We start from the raw sequence: 16286 nt of genomic DNA on the forward strand, positions 1-16286 counted from the left end.
CATATAAAAGTTGTATTTATACTGTATCATAGTCTATTAAGGACTCGATAGCATTACATCCTTTAAAACAATGTATATGCCTTAACTTAAAAATACCTTATTGCTAAAAAATGCAAACTACTATCTGAAATTTCAGCAAGTCATATTCTTTTTGTGGGTGGAGGGTCTTGCCTCTGTGTTGATAGCTGCTGACTCATTAGGGTGGTGGTTGCTGAAGGCTGAGGTAGCCATGGCAATTTTTAAAAATAAAACAATGAAGTTTGCCACATTAATTGACTCTTCCTTTCATGAAAGATTTCTCTGTAGCATGAATGCTGTTTGATAGCATTTTACCCACAATAGAACTTCTTTCCAAACTGGGAGTCAATACTCTCAAACCCTTTTGCTGCTTTACCAACTCAGTTTATGGAATATTCTAAGTCCTCTGTTATCATTTCAACAATGTGCACAGCATCGTCACCAGGAGTAATTTCCACCTGAAGGAATAACTTTCTTTGTTAGTCCATCAGAAGCAACCCCTCATCCACTAAAGCTTTATCATGAGCTTGCAGCAGTTGGGTCACATCTTCAGGCTCCACTTCTAATTCTAGCTCTCTTGCTGTTTCCACCACATCTGCAGTGACTTCCTCCACTGAAGTCTGGAACCCCTCAAGGTCATCCCTTAGAGTTGGAATCACCTTCTTTCACACTCCCAGTAATGTTGATACTTTGACCTCTTCCCACGAATCACAAATGTTTGTGGGTTTTTTTTAAGATTTTCTTATTTATTTATTCATTTGAGAGACAGAGAGAGCAGGAGCAGAGGGAAAGGCAGAGAGAGAGGGAGAAGCAGACTCCCCACTGAGCCGGGAGCCCGATGCAGGGCCCAATTCCAGGACCTGGAGATCATGACCCGAGCTGAAGGCAGACACTCAACCATCTGAGCCACCCAAGTGCCCCAAATCACAAATTCTTAATGGCATCTAGAATAGTGAAACTTTTCCAGAAGACTTTCCATTGACTTTGTGCCCAGATCCATCAGAGGAATCACTGTCTGTGGAAGTTACAGCCCTACGAAATGTATGTCTTCAATAAGACTTGAGTCAAAATTACTCCTTGATCCATGACCTGCCAAATGGATTTTGTGTGAGCAGGCATGAAAACAACATACATCTAACTGTACATCTCCATCAGAGCTCTTGGGTCACCAGGTGCATTATTAAAAATAATAAGTACTATTTTGAAAGGAGTCTTTTTTTCTGAGCAGTGGGTCTCAACAGTGGGTTTAAAAGATTCAGTAAGCCATGTTGTAAACAGATGTGCTGTCATCCAGGCTTTGTTGCTCCACCTATAGAGCAAACACATAGTAAATTCAGCATAGTTTTTTTTTTAAAGATTTATTTATTTATATTAGAGAAAGAGAGAGCATGAGCAGAGGGAGAGGCAGAGGGAGAGGGAGAAAATCCTCAAGCAGTCTCCCTGCTGAGTGCAGAGCCTGACACAGGGCTTGATCCCAGGACCCCGAGATCATGACCCAAGCTGAAATCAAGAATCAGATGCTTAACCAACTGAGCCACCAAGTGCCCAAATTAGCATAATTCTTAAGGCCCCTAGAATTTTCAGAATGGTAAATGAGCACTGACTTCAACTTAAAGTCACCAGCTTCATTAGCCCCTAGCAAGAGAGTCAGCCTGTTCTCTCAAACTTTGAAGTTAGGCATTCTCCTGTCTAGTTATGAAATTCCTAGATGGCATCTTTTTCCAATAGAAGACTGTTTTGTCTATATTGAAAATCTGTTTAGTGTAGCCACCTTCAGTACTGATCTTAGCTATGTCATCTGGATCACTTGCTGCGGCTTCTACATCAGCACTTGCTGTTTCACCTTGCACTTTTGATGTTATACAGACAGCTTCTTAAACCTCATGAACCAACCTCTGCCGGTTTCAAACTCTTCTACAACTTCCTCACACATCTTTGCAGCCTTCATAGAACTGAAGAGAGTTAGGGCCTTGCTCTGGATTAGGCTTTGGCTTAAGGGAATGTTGTGGCTGGCTCAATCTTCTAACCAGACCACTCAAACTTTCTCCCTATCAGCAATAAGGCTGATTTCACTTATCATTCATATGTTCATTGGGTTAGCACTTTAAATTTCCTTCAAGAACTTTTGCTTTGTATTCACAATTTCGCTAACACTTTGGTGCATGGGGCTTTTGATCTGCCTTCTTCACTGAACTTAATCATTTCCAGCTTTTGATTTAAAGCATAAGACATGTTGGGGGTTCCTGGGTGGCTCAGGTGGTTAAGCATCCAACTCTTGATTTCAGCTCAGGTCATGATCTCAGGGTCATGAGATTGAGCCCCAAGTCGGGCTCCATGCTGGCCATGGAGCCTGTTTAAGATTCTCTCTCTCCCTCTGCCCTTCCACCTCCTCGCCCCACTCACTCTCAAAAAAAGGGGGGGGGGCACCTGGGTGGCTCAGTCATTTAAGCATCTGCCTTCAGCTCAGGTCATGATCCCAGGGTCCTGGGACTGGAGCCCTGCATCAGGCTCCCTGCTCAGCAGGGTTTCTGCTTCCCCCCTTCCCCTGCTCGTGCTCTCTCTCTCACTCACTTCTAATAAATAATTTGAAGTATGAGACATGCAACTCTTCCTTTCACTTGAACACTTGGAGGCAACTGCAGGGTTATTAATTAACCTAATTTCAAGACTGCTGTATCTCAGGCAATAGGGAGGCCCAAGAAGAGGGAGAGAGACGGGAATGGCTCGTTGGTGGAGGAGTGAGAGCACACATTCATCAATTAAGTTTGCCATCTCATATGTGTGCAGCTTGTGGTGCCCCAAAACAATTACAGTAGTAACATCAAAGATCACTCATCACAGATGGCCAAGACAAATGTCATAACAAAAAAGTTTAAAATACTGCAAAAATTATCTAAATGTGACACAGAGACACAAAGTGAGCAAATGCTGTTGGAAAAATGGCACTGATAGACTTGCTTGATGCAGGGTTGCCACAAACTTTCATTTTTTAAAAAGTGGGATATCTGCAAAGTGCAATAAAGCAAAGCACAATAAAACAAGGTATGCCTGTTCACTGCAAAAAGGAAATACATACTAGGTTGTATTAACAGCAAGTATTGAAGAAGAAAAGATTAGTGCACTTGAAAACAACGTAATAAAAGTGTCCAAAATGAAGAGGACAGAAAAAATATTTGAGGAGGTAATGGCCAAAAAAATTTCCAAATTTGCTGAAACTATTAATTCATAGATTCAAGCTCAACAAACAGAGGAGGAGGGGAAAACTGCATTAAGGAACATCATAATCAAATTGCTAAAAATCAATGATAAAGAAAAAATATTCAAAGCAGCCAAAGACTTCTCCTTTCAACCAAAATGGAGTCTTAGGAACAACAGCTTTCAAGACACAGGACATCAGGCAATAAAGGACAATGAAAGAAATCATAGGTAAGCCCTATGACTGCCCCAGGCAACTGCCTGGAAAATTTCCAGGCCAAAAGAAAGAAGAATCTGAACAGAGCCTTGGAAAAATCCAGAGCGAGTAGACAAAGCAGAGAATATAGGGAGGTCAAGACAAGAATTCATAGGACAGAGTACCAAACAGAAAAGAGCTACCCAGAGAGAGAACTATGTAGATCTGTAGGCATTCACACTGGAGAAATTCCCCTAAGTACTGATGTGCTTAAGTGTATGAGGGAATTATCCAAGGCCAGGAAAAGAACTACCCAAAAGACAGAAGAAATAGTGCAGGGAGTTCCCACAGGGCCAAGAATGGTGCCCATTTCCAAATATTCAGACTGAGAAACCTCATGATTCACCAGGCAAATGGGAGATAATTTACCATGCATCTCTGAGTGAGGAGAGGCACTGACAGCTGGTCATCTGGAATATATACTACAAACAGAAGGATGGTTACACATAAGGAAAAATCAAAGGGAAATATTAGTAGAAAAATCACCTATTCAATCTCCACAGATGCTTAAAAAACATTTCATAAAATTCAATAACCATGTTTGATAATAACAATAAATAAGAACAGATGGGGGGTGCCTGGGTGGTTCAGTCAGTTAAGTGTCTGCCCTTGGCTCAGGTCACAGTCCCAGGGTCCTAGGATTGAGCCCCGCAACAGGCTCCCTCTTCCCTCTCCCTCCGCTCCCCCTCGTCACTCCCCCGCCCCCTGCTCCCGCTCATGCTCACTCTCTTACACTCTCTCAAATAAATCAATAAAATATATTTTTTTAAAAAGGTAATAAAAAAGAACAGATGGAAACTTCCTTACATGCTATTTGCAGGTCAGTCCAAAAGCCAGTATTATGCTTAGTAATGAAATCATCCCCACTGAGTCGGGAACAAGACAAGGATATACAATGTCATAAATATGATTTAATATTGTATTGTATTTTCCAGCCTATTCATTTACAAATGAGAAGTAAATCAGAGATAAAATAATTGGAAAGCTGTAATTTAAAGTATTTCTATTTTCAGGAGTTATAAGTATTAACTGGAAAACCCCAGAGATTAAAAAAAAAAACAAACACTACAGCAACTTAAGAAATTGGCAAGACTTTTATGAAGAAAATCTTATGGAATGACAATAGAAACTGAAACAAATGGAAAGAACAAATTTGTGTTATCAACATCTTAAAGATGTCAGTAGGCCCTAATTTAATTTATAAATTTCACTTGATGCCATAAAAATTCCAATTGCTTCTTTTTTCTAACCAGAATTAAACTGATCCTAATGGGAAATTCATATGGGAAAATAAACAAACAAACAAAACAGAAAAATTCTGTAAAAGAGAAATACAGAAAAAGGAGGGGTAAGCATACCAAATATTAAAACATACTCATGTTATAAAACCTGAAAAGAGACTGGAAGATAGACAAATTAAGACATAAATCCAGAAATAAACTCAAATACATATGTGTATGTGTAACTCACACTTCACACCACAATGAAATCTAAATGAATCAAAGATATAAATGTGAAATGAAACAATATCCTAGAAAAAGCATGAGAAAATTCTTTCATTTTTTTCCCATGGGAAAATTCTTCTAGAACCTTGAAGAAGAAATACCTTTTTAATTATGACTCAAAAATCCAGAAATCATAAAAGAAAAAAAATCACTCCACTATTAAATTCTAACTTTGATCAAAATAATTGTTTAATTTTTAAGAACATCCTTATTTATATAGTTTTATACTACTTCACATTAATCTTCAAATGTCATCAATGAACATTTTACACCTTACCTTTGTATGATATTCCATAGCATCCAATTCACCTTGATTGAAAACAACACATCTTTTACGCTTCTAAAGAGTAAATTACAGGAAGAAAATTATGTTGCCATCTATCACAATGTTGATATTTGGAAATATATTAGTATTTCTTTTTTATCACATTTTCCCTAGTGTGTATCTCAGTCTTCAAGAGCTTAACCAAGTAAGCTAGTAAGGTCAGAATCAGTGAAAAGTGTATGGACTAAAGAAATAAGCTTTCCCAAATAAAAAATTACTATTTATTATTATTATTATTATTATTATTATTACAAGCTTAATAAGTGATATAAGGTCACCTAAGCCTTATCTGCTATTAACAAGAACTAGTACCAATGATAAAATGTAGCACAGACATCCATGGAACACAAGAAAACTGTGACACTGTATAAAGTTACTAGTATCATCTATCAGTTGATATATATTGTACAATCCTCAACGTCATTTCTGAGGAGATGAACTACGCATATACTATCATTAAAAAAAATCCAGTACACTTTCTTTTTTTTTTTTTTTTTTAAAGATTTTATTTATTTATTTGAGAGAGAGAGAAAACCTGAGAGGGGATAGGGTCTGAGGACGAAGCAGACTCCCTGCCGAGCAGGGAGCCCAATGTGGGACTCGATCCAGGGACTCCAGGATCATGACCTGAGCCGAAGGCAGTCGCTTAACCAACTGAGCCACCCAGGCGCCCAATCCAGTACACTTTCAATAGCTCTTTATGATTGATCTGAGGGCTAGGTACAAATCAGATATACTAACACTGTTCTGTATCTAACAACTGCATAGAAAAGAACATGTAAGACAGTGCAAAATAGAGCAAGGACTTTATACCTCTTATTGCTGAAACACCAGGGCTTACATGGTAGCATACTCCCAGCAGGCTAACAATAAATGTTTGCTGGCTGAATAAATAAATGGACTGAAGATTAAGCTAATTGTACAATTTGCCTTAGCATATCAGAATTAAGGTAAGTTTTGTCAAGATAACTCATTGCATACACCCATCTATATTTTTCCATATTAAAATGAGAAATTTACCCAACATAAGTGAAAACATTAAAAGATGCCCATACTTAGTAAACTGTAAATGCTTGTTATTATTTTTCTGAATTAGTAATAGTATTGATAAATAATCTATATACTATTTTACTGAAATATCAGACATTATATATTTTCTTTCCTATGCCTGACACACAGCAAATGGTCAATAAATATTTGTCCAAGGAAAAAAAAGACACAAGAAATTACAAGAATATTAAAAGTTCTACTTCAGGAAACTAGAACAATGTAATAAATTATCCCTATTACTTGCCTTATTTCTAATTCTCAACATGCTTTCTTATTTAATAATCTTTCCTCATGGATCTCAATTGTAAGATCCATGAGGGTACCAATAATGTTTATCTTGTTTAATCCCTGTATGTACAACAGCACATAGAAAGATCTCAAACATTTGTGGGTGAGTAATAAAGTTATTCCTATCTCTATCAAAGAAAATGTTAATATAATCTATCTGAAATGGACTTTGTATAATCATCTCTGAACTCTTCAGAAACATAAAAAGTATTAAAGCATAATTAATTTGATCCTGTATAGCATTCTTGAAACTTCACCAAAAGACTGCACCAGTGTATACACAAATACATATGCTTTAAGAACATATACAATTTTCTATAGTAGCTTTCTACTTTTATTATTAAAAACTTTATGAAATATCACCCTTCTTGCAAACTTCATTATAGGAGCTTATCCCCAAAGGACAGGTCTCTAAGAATCTCCCAAAATCCATAAGCTGCTTTAGGATTTTGCAGACAAAGCGGCACGTTGTTGAACAAAAACAGTTGTAAAAACGTGCAATTAATACAAATTGAGTAAGCAAAAAGGGTTTTTTGTTATTGTTGTTTAGTTTTGTTTAATTTACAGAGCATTCACTTTTGAGCAAACTTTGCTTACTTTTGAAATATGCAAATTTGGTCTTCTAAGAATGGTAGAACATTAGGAAAGAGTTAAAAATTACACTGGCTATAACTAAAGCCTTCCTACGCTTTATGGATTGTTTTTTAGACTTAGTAAATTAGAAGATATTGGAATAATAAACTTCTGCCTGTTCTGCAGAAAAATAAAAATGTGTTAAAACTTTCTACCTTCCCAATAATAGAAATGCGGTTTTCTTCTTTAATACCATCCATTGGATCTTCCTTTTCATTCCTTTGTTGGCATTCTTTGTGAACAGCTGGAGTTATATAAGGTTTGGTGACATTAAATAGCTCAGATCGAAAAACATATCTCTGTATGAAGATTTCACAATTTCCTCTGGCATCATTATCTGGCTTAGTGGTAGAGTCAAAAGCAATAAAGGTAGCAGAGGTTCCCAAAGAGATCAAAGAATCCGTTTGAAGAGTATCAAAGTGGACAGATGAAGTGGGCTCATTTTTACTGCAACAAGGCTTATGATGTTGGTGAAGCTGATAGTTTATGTTGTTAATGAAAGAAAGATGATCTAGTAACCATCCTGGTGACAGTTGGTGCACCACAGACATTCTCTTCTCTTAAAAAAGAAAGAAAAAAAAAACTCTGAAAATGAGAGTCTAGATGTAAAATCCAATTTTCCAGATTAACTTCTTAAATGTCCTGCATTTCAATAAAAATATACTTCACATACACAGGTAGAATTCATGTGCAAGTATATAAACTTAACATATACACAAAAGAGAATTTGACATTCATGATACGTTAAGGAAAAATGTAATGTTTTAATATAAACTTTTAATTACAGGGTTGATAATTCTAATTTTTCAGCCAATTTAGCAAAAGAGAATTAAAATGGGATCTTATTTCTGGAATCCCAATTGAATCCTCTTATCTTCCTGGGCCCTCCACACAACCTCCTGTTCGCTTTTAATCTAGCCACTAGGTCCACATCCTCCAAGTCAGGAAGTCATTCAATTCTTAAAGGTGAGCGTGTCCTGTCAAAGCAAAGAATACTACATTACCTATGTGAATTCACCCTTTTTAATGAGATAAACCTAGAGAGGTCACAGAGAGGTCAGCTCTTGTTTTTTCAAAGCACATCTGCCGCAATAAGTCAGCCCATTAACACTGCCATACTTAACCACTGCTACCAACGGAGTGCAAAAAAGCATAAAATGAAAGACTGGTCTAGGCTAACTAAGCACGATGCAATTTTAACGGATTTCAGAAGTACCAAACCCTAACAAAATTGCAAGGTTATTGGTTCTGAGCAGTCCTCCTTCAGCAACTATGTTTTTTTCAAAACTTCCTTATCTTTTTACCAAAAAAAAATGATAAAGTTCTGGGTATTACCTACTAAATCTAGTATAATGGAGAACTTAACAGGGGGACAGAATAAGTATTTAACAGCACAGCAGTAATAGCAGCATTTAGAACCAAACTTCCAACTCCATGTAGTGTTAGCAGTATGACCATAGTCAAGTTATTTACTCTCACTACAGAGTCTCAAATTCATCATTTTTTATGACATCTCAGAAGGCAGCTTAGAGAATTAAATGAGATAATCTCCATGAAGTGCTGTGCAGTGCCTGACACATAGCAACTGTTCAAACAAATGCTATTAGTGATGGTAATCCTGGTACTGGCCCTCCTTTCACAGTCACCACTTGTGGTGAGGAGGTAATGTAATGGCTAGTGAGAGCAAGAAATGTAGTCAAGAAAACTGAAACTCAGAAAAGGTGACGTGCCCAAAATTACAATTCTAGTTAACCGCAAAACTGCTCCAAGAATCAGTGTCAGGACTTTGGCTCAAAGCTTTTCTCCCACCCCCATCACTTTCCAGGTACTGGGCAGTGCATGTCTTTGAGTTCAAACTCAGGGAAGCAGGGAAGTCCTATTTTAGCAAAGTGAACTACTGTGCTTTAAACTCTCTCTCTCTCGTGCTCGCTTCGGCAGCACATATACTAAAACTCTCTCCTACCTCTCCCCTTCACACCCAAACCTCCACCCCTCACCCCCTTGGGTTCCTCGTTGGCCACCACTAGAAGACCATGGAACCCCAGCGAGCACACTGCGAACCCGAACCCTAGCGGCAGCCACACCGGCTCGATCCTCGAAGCCAGCTACACCCACACTCAGCAGTTACTATCTCCTACCTCACTGCTTCCCCTGTCAGAAAAACTGCACGACGTCTCCCAGACTTGCATCATGAGAAGCAACCCTCTAAACCGTGGTCACGAAAGACGCCACTTTCATGGCAAAGGAAATTTCCTTTTCTACGAGCCAACGGGCGCGGCCATGTTGCTGTACGGAAAAGACGTTTCCAGGGCGACTTGGAGAGCTCTGTCAGCTACTCGGAGACGTACAGCGCTCGTCTCTTCGGCACTAACTTTAGAAATCCGACCAGACTTTGTAGGAGCCGCTCACACTTACCAGAGATGCCAGTGTGCTGAGCGAGGCGACAGGACGCCAGCAACACGCAGAATCCCCGCGACGGGGAGCGGCGCGCAGGAGATGAGCACGCGTTCGACGTACGTGGTGATGTAGACGCCGGCGGAGATTTTAAAATTCGAACTGCGCCGGTGGGTGGAGGGAGGAGTTGGGTGTTTTGGCGGCTGTTGTCCTGCCGGGTGAGTAGTTGCACAGGTTACAGAAATTCGGTCCCTGGGTTGTGTCAGGAAACTGGAAGAAAGGTAACTAATGACTTTGAGTTAATTTTGTGCCGGCAGAAGTGTTCTCAAGGGAGAGAGCGATGGCGCCAACACCGTAGATTTAGAGGCCCTGACAACGTTTTAGTCTACTATTCTGAGAGGCCTCCGGGCCGAGTCTGTGCGAGGCGCCAGTTTCCCGGAGTACAATAAATTTCTACTGACAGTGACTTCCAAGGGCGAAGAGGAGGACCTGGGGGCACACTGGTAGGGAGCAGAGAGTCTGGAGGGAGGAATTGATGGGAGCAGGGACAGGAGGGACAAGATGAAGAACTGTTTGAGGTGTGGCGTTTGAGATACTAGTGGGTGTGTAGGAAAGTCTTAATCTTAAATTACATTTTAAGTGGAGATTTGGAGTGCACATATAGGTGGATGGGAAAGTTGAATGGATAGCAGAAATGTATAAAGTAAAAGAAATAGGTGGCCAAGCCAAGATAGAAAGCGTGTAATCAGGTTAAAAGACAAAGGAGAGCGCAGAGAAGTGACAGGATAATCACAAATGTCCACTTCGCTGGAAACCAAGACAGAACTTGAGAGATCTAGGTGTGTAGTGTCTAATGCCAAAAGATGAGATAGGATCAAAAGATTTGTCAGTCATGAGTATTCTAGGAGGCAACTGTTTCAGTAGGTATGAAGGAAATGAAATGTTAATTTTCTGAGACATAAACTGTAGACCATTTTGTGGACCATATAATTGATCCTTGCTGGAAGGGAGATTGAAGTAAAAGGGGCACTAATTTAATATAAATGGGAAACAGTGGGTTAAGGACAGAGCAAGAGGGATGGACGTTAGGAAAAGAAAACAGAATAGCTGTATTCTCTAAGACCAAAGTAAAGGAAACATCTTGAGGTAGTTCTTGTCAGATAGCCTCTGACTTTCCCAATGAAAAGGTGCAGCCAACAGCAGTAAGGTGATCTGGGTTAGGTTTCAGGGCTTTAACTGCTGAAGATATGTGAAGGCAGAAATTATACCTTATTTATCATTGTGTCATTTCAATTGCCTTGCACACTCAGGTGTACATGGTAGGCAGTTAGTAAATATTCGTGTGTGTTGAATATTTTTAAATGAGGTTAAATACACATTCCCTGCAAATGAGAACTTCACCTTATATGAACAAAAGGGCCCAGGAAAAGATTATCTTGAAGGAACAGTGGAACTTGGCTGCTTTCTGTTTGAGGATGAAGATAACAGTTGGTGCTTAATGTAGCATCTATATCTGGAAAGATGTTTTAATACTGAATTCATGAATGCAGGTAGTAAGAATGAAGCGCAGTTCAGTTTCCACCGGTGGTGCTGGCCGCCTCTCCATGCAGGATTTAAGGTCTCAGGATTTCAATAAACAAGGCCTCCATACCCCTCAAACGTAAGTACCTCATGCGTTACCATTTTGGACAAAGAAATCTGTAAAGATGATTAACACAAAAATGTACTATGAGTGATGTTCTTATGAATCTTGTTTGTTCACAGTGGTACCTAATTTGGGTTAATGAAGGCTAAAAATTGGCATGTTATTAGGTGTGTTTTATCTCATTTGTTCCTTAAATTTCCAAAGCTACATACTTTGCCCAGCAACCCCTAAAAAGGATTGTTAATTCCCTTTCAGCACTTTTTCTTATTTTCCTCCTTTATTCTAGACCTGCTTATGTGAGCAGGCTTGTTGCTAGAACTTTGAATTTACTGAAGTATATCCAATTGGCAAAATTGTCAGAGTTATTACTTACTTGCTCAATGATAAGCTGCAGTTTAGAAGAAACTACAGAACACTTCTCCAAACTGTTTTCTCAGTATTCACTGGAAAGGGGTATTAATTATACTATCATAAACTAGTTTTTCTCTGTGAGTTTGTTCTAATTAAGAGAAGGCTGTTTGTAAGCCACTGAGGGCTATATCAATCCTCTGATACCAAGGTACAAGTTAACTGCTAACTATACTTAAATTACTTAGGTGTACATTGTATAAGCCTCAGCTACTTTTAGAAATTTGAATTATTTGTGTCTTTAACTTCTGAAATCAGAAATTTTTTGTATTGTTACACATTACATGCACTAAAACATTTATGCCTTGAATTATATTGAAAACTAAAAGGCTGCCATTGGCAATGTTTTAGGTTTGTTTTTTACATAATGTATGTTCTTAGGTGGAGCTGCATTCTAATAGAGTAGGCCTTAAAAGAAAATTGTTAAATGTAGCTATCCTATGATTGAAGATACCTATCTTTAAATTTTTTTCCTTTAAGGTTATCCATAAATGTACATATGTTAAAATGATTGAAATGAGAATGTAGATATGGTTTTTTTCTGCTTTCTTCTTAACATTTTAGCATTATTATTCGTGCATGTTGTTAGCCTATCCCATTGTAACAGCTGTGATTGCTACTAAAAATTTTCATGATTCTGAATTATTTTTATAGGTACTGGGAAAGAGGTGCTAGTTCCAACATATTTCCAAAAATTTCTTAAACTAATATTTTTTTATATTTATTTTTTAAAGTTTGTTCTTTTCATTTTGTTAAAGCAAAGAGAAACCAGCCTTTGGAAAGTTGAATATAAACAAACCCACATCTGAAAGAAAAGCCTCTGTGTTTGGTAAAAGGTAATGATATTTTTTATTAGTTTTAATGAAAGGATTCTTAAAAAAATAGGATGGCATGATTCCCTCACAAAAGAAAGTTAAAAGCTAGCTTTCTTCCATTTTAAATGGTGAAATGGTTATATCTGTTTTAGATAGTGCTAAGAGACATATCAGCACATTCAGACCACTATTTCATGTTATAAGTGAATAGTTGATTGAAAATTCTACACCTAGCTTTCAGATAGTATGGAATCATAGCATTTTAAAATTCGGAGGAACCATCATCTAGTTCAACAATTTAGTCCCAGGCTTTTTTATACTCTTAAATATTAAGATTCCAAAGAGCTTTCATTTTGTGGGCTGTATTTATGGATATTAACAATATTAGAAATTAAAACTGGAAAGTTTTTAATTATGTATTCATTGAATGTAAAATAATAATAACCCCTTACGTGTTAACAAAAATAACATACCTTTAACGTAAAAGAATTTTTTTTCCCAAAAACAACTATTTCAGTAATAAAAGTGATGTTGTTTTACATTTTTGCAAATCTCTTTAACATCTGGCAAAATAGAAGATAGCTAGCTTCTCATATCAGCTTCCCATTCAGTCTGTTAAAATATCATACATCATGTAGCCAACCTCTGAAAAACTCCAGTGTACACTCATGAGAAAATGAGAATGAAAGGGGCAAATAACATCTTAGTTTTTCAGCATGAAAATAGCTTTGTCTTCTCAGATCCCCAAGATCACACTTTGAAAACCACTGTCTAGCATAGATCAGTGTCGCCTGTGCTGAAGGTGGGGCAAGGATTGAATGTTAAGGAGTAAAAAACTTTTGCGATGATGAAAATGTTCAATATCTTTATGTCTTCATTGTGGCAGAGATTGCACAGGTATATACGTTGTCAAACCTCATCATACTGTACACTTTAAACAGGTACATTTTACTCTAAGCAAATTACACCTCAATAAAATTTATTTTTTAAGGAATGATCAACCCCAAAATTGAAAAAATAATTTGTTCTTTTATCTCACCAAAACAAAATATAACTGTTTTAAGGCAAACCTGTTCAATTGTTTTGAAAATATTTAGAGATGAAATGTTTGTTACCTTAGAAAAGTCTTTGCCTTGAAACCAAATTAAGCTCTTTCTGATATTCATTCCAGTTGGTGAAAAATCTTAAGGCATTTTTGTAATCTAACTCTTCTCTCAGTGGTGAACTTCACAGATAATGATGATAATTACTATAAAATCTAACATTTGCTGAGCATTTTTATAAGCCAGACGTTGTTATAAGTGCTTTGTCTGTATTAACTCTTTTAATCAATCCTCAGAACTGCCCTATGAATAGATACTATTATTGTATCCATTTTATAGAAAAGGAATTGAAGCACAGAGAGGTTAAGTAATTTTAAGACAGAATTTGAAACCACAGACTCTGATTCTGGACCCTGTGCTCTTAAGCTATAAATTGAATGATGCAGTATTTTGACTGGTTAGGAAATTCTCGTATAATTTAAAGATTTTATTCATTTATTTGAGAGAGAGAATGAGATAGAGAGAGCATGAGAGGGGGGAGGGTCAGAGGGAGAAGCAGACCCCCTGCCGAGCAGGGAGCCCGATGCGGGACTCGATCCCGGGACTCCAGGATCATGACCTGAGCCGAAGGCAGTCGCTTAACCAACTGAGCCACCCAGGCGCCCTTTTTTTTAAAGATTTTATTTATTTATTTCTCTTATAATTTAAAAAGATATCTAACAGTGCAGTTCTGTGTAGAATAAGAGCTGAGTCTATACATGTATTCCTTTTGGGTAAAAAAAAAAAAAAATTAAAGATTAAGTAATAGCAGTATGTAGAAAAGTGGTTCTCAAATTAGCAAATTCTCAGGGGAGAAAATAGCCAATCTGGGCTGTGGAGTGAGAGGGCCCAAGCTAAAGAACTTTTAGAGCATTGGCAGGAGAGAAGTTGAAAGCAGTAAGCAAATTTGCAGGGACAAATAGAACTCTGATGAACAGAGTTCAGATATTACAGCAGTGTTCATTGCAACTCAGTTTTGTGGCATCTGTTCAATAAGGAAAATTGTTATTCTAAGGATATTTAATAAACTGCAGTTGGTAGCTAAATCAGGCCACAAAGTTAGGCAAAAGAAACCATTATAAAAATACAAACAAATTAAGTTTTGTTTTGCAGAGGAAGGGCTTAAAATGGAGTACATATGTTTTATCCATTAATGACTAAAAAGTTGCACCATGTAAATTTATAGTAAATAGCAATCAGATACATAGGGGCACCTGGGTGGCTCAGTCGTTAAGCGTCTGCCTTCGGCTCAGGTCATGATCCAGGGTCCTGGGATCGAGCCCCACATTGGGCTCCCTGCTCCGCGGGAAGCCTGCTTCTCCCTCTCCCACTCCCCCTGCTTGTGTTCCCTCTCTCACTGTCTCTCTCTCTCTGTCAATAAATAAATATTAAAAAAAAAAAAAAATCAGATACATAATATTGCATGACACAAAAACGTTTAAGAGAAAAAGCATACACTGCCCATTTTAACATCTCAAAAACAATTTTCCCGCAAGAAATGATGGCAAATGAAAGGGTTAGGAGTGAAGGAGCAATCGTGGAAGGCTAAATAGGATGGCGAAAGGACTTGGGTTACTGAATAGACTTGGAGAATGGTTGTACAGAAGATCTAGTGGACTCAAAATACACTCTTAGGTGATAGTGGATGTGTTAGGAATGCAATGCACCACAGTGCATTTTTCTTCCTACCTCATTTTATAGTTATCATTATTTGCTCTTTTTCTCTGCTTTGAATAAGAGAAAATAATTGAACTTTAATGTTTGTTGCTGCTAGTAAAATATAAAATCACCTTGAAATAATTTAGACTTGACCACAGACTGAAATAGTTTTGACTGTTTATATTTCCAGAACTAGTGGACATGGATCTCGGAATAGTCAATTTGGTATATTTTCCAGTTCTGAAAAAATCAAGGACCCACGACCACTTAATGACAAAGCATTCATTCAGCAGTGTATTCGACAACTCTGTGAGGTATTTTATATTCTCTTAAGTATTTTCCAGTAATTTTTCTATTATAAAATGTTTGATGTTTCTTAAAAATTATTGTAGTTTCTTACAGAAAATGGTTATGCATATAGTGTATCCATGAAATCTCTACAAGCTCCTTCTGTTAAAGACTTCCTAAAGATCTTCACTTTTCTTTATGGCTTCCTGTGCCCTTCGTATGAACTTCCTGACACAAAGTTTGAAGAAGAGGTTCCAAGAATCTTTAAAGATCTTGGGTTTGTATGTTATATTTCTTATTAGCCTTAAGAGATTGTAGGAACACAGAGAAGAATCAGACTCAATTGATTTGTAAAGATTCTGAGTGAGAGAAATCATATATTTTAAGATGGTCACTGTGGGCAGTATATCTTAGGATAAATTTAAAGGCAAGAAAAACCACTGTTTGGAGGTTATTCCTGAACTGTAGAAGATAGTTCATAAGGCTTTCCAAATACTGAAGTGACGAGGAATAGCTAGGATGGACTGGATACCACAGATTTAATAGAAGCAAAAAAGACAGGATTGGCGGCCTGGAGAAAATGGGGTGGGATGAAGTCAAGAATGGCTGTGTAGAGTAAACACGGGAAGGAATGGATTTGAGGATGAAGAGTATACACATGTGGCTTATTTGGAGTACATTGAATTTGAGGGAACAAACAATTTTTTAGGAGAGGAGTCCAACAT

At 37.6% G+C, this 16286-nt stretch overlaps 2 protein-coding genes across 10 annotated transcripts in view; one reads left to right on the top strand and one right to left on the bottom strand.

Moving 5' to 3' along the window:
• Window positions 1-9804, bottom strand: part of METTL4 (methyltransferase 4, N6-adenosine) — a 44327-nt gene extending 34523 nt beyond the window's left edge. The window contains exons 1-4 of one of the 6 annotated variants that reach the window (XM_064577864.1): window positions 9686-9804; window positions 8167-8247; window positions 7426-7829; window positions 5252-5314 (exon numbers count right to left, since the gene is read on the bottom strand). In XM_064577864.1, the coding sequence (XP_064433934.1) occupies window positions 5252-5314; window positions 7426-7821 (459 nt within the window). In that variant the 5' untranslated portion in view covers window positions 7822-7829; window positions 8167-8247; window positions 9686-9804. The other 5 variants (XM_064577863.1, XM_045886974.3, XM_045886975.3 and 2 more) reach the window with 5 other exon arrangements.
• Window positions 9643-16286, top strand: part of NDC80 (NDC80 kinetochore complex component) — a 49594-nt gene continuing 42950 nt past the window's right edge. The window contains exons 1-5 of one of the 4 annotated variants that reach the window (XM_045886977.3): window positions 9643-9882; window positions 11215-11324; window positions 12476-12553; window positions 15464-15587; window positions 15666-15838. In XM_045886977.3, coding sequence (XP_045742933.2) covers window positions 11224-11324; window positions 12476-12553; window positions 15464-15587; window positions 15666-15838 — 476 coding nt within the window. In that variant the 5' untranslated portion in view covers window positions 9643-9882; window positions 11215-11223. Of the gene's footprint in view, window positions 9946-9996; window positions 10168-11214; window positions 11325-12475; window positions 12554-15463; window positions 15588-15665; window positions 15839-16286 lie in introns of those variants that run through there. The other 3 variants (XM_064577862.1, XM_064577860.1, XM_064577861.1) reach the window with 3 other exon arrangements.

Source organism: Mirounga angustirostris, unplaced genomic scaffold, assembly GCF_029215605.1.
Source record: "Mirounga angustirostris isolate CCGP_5_RB_7025 unplaced genomic scaffold, mMirAng1.0.hap1 SCAF_14, whole genome shotgun sequence".
NCBI lineage: Eukaryota > Metazoa > Chordata > Mammalia > Carnivora > Phocidae > Mirounga > Mirounga angustirostris.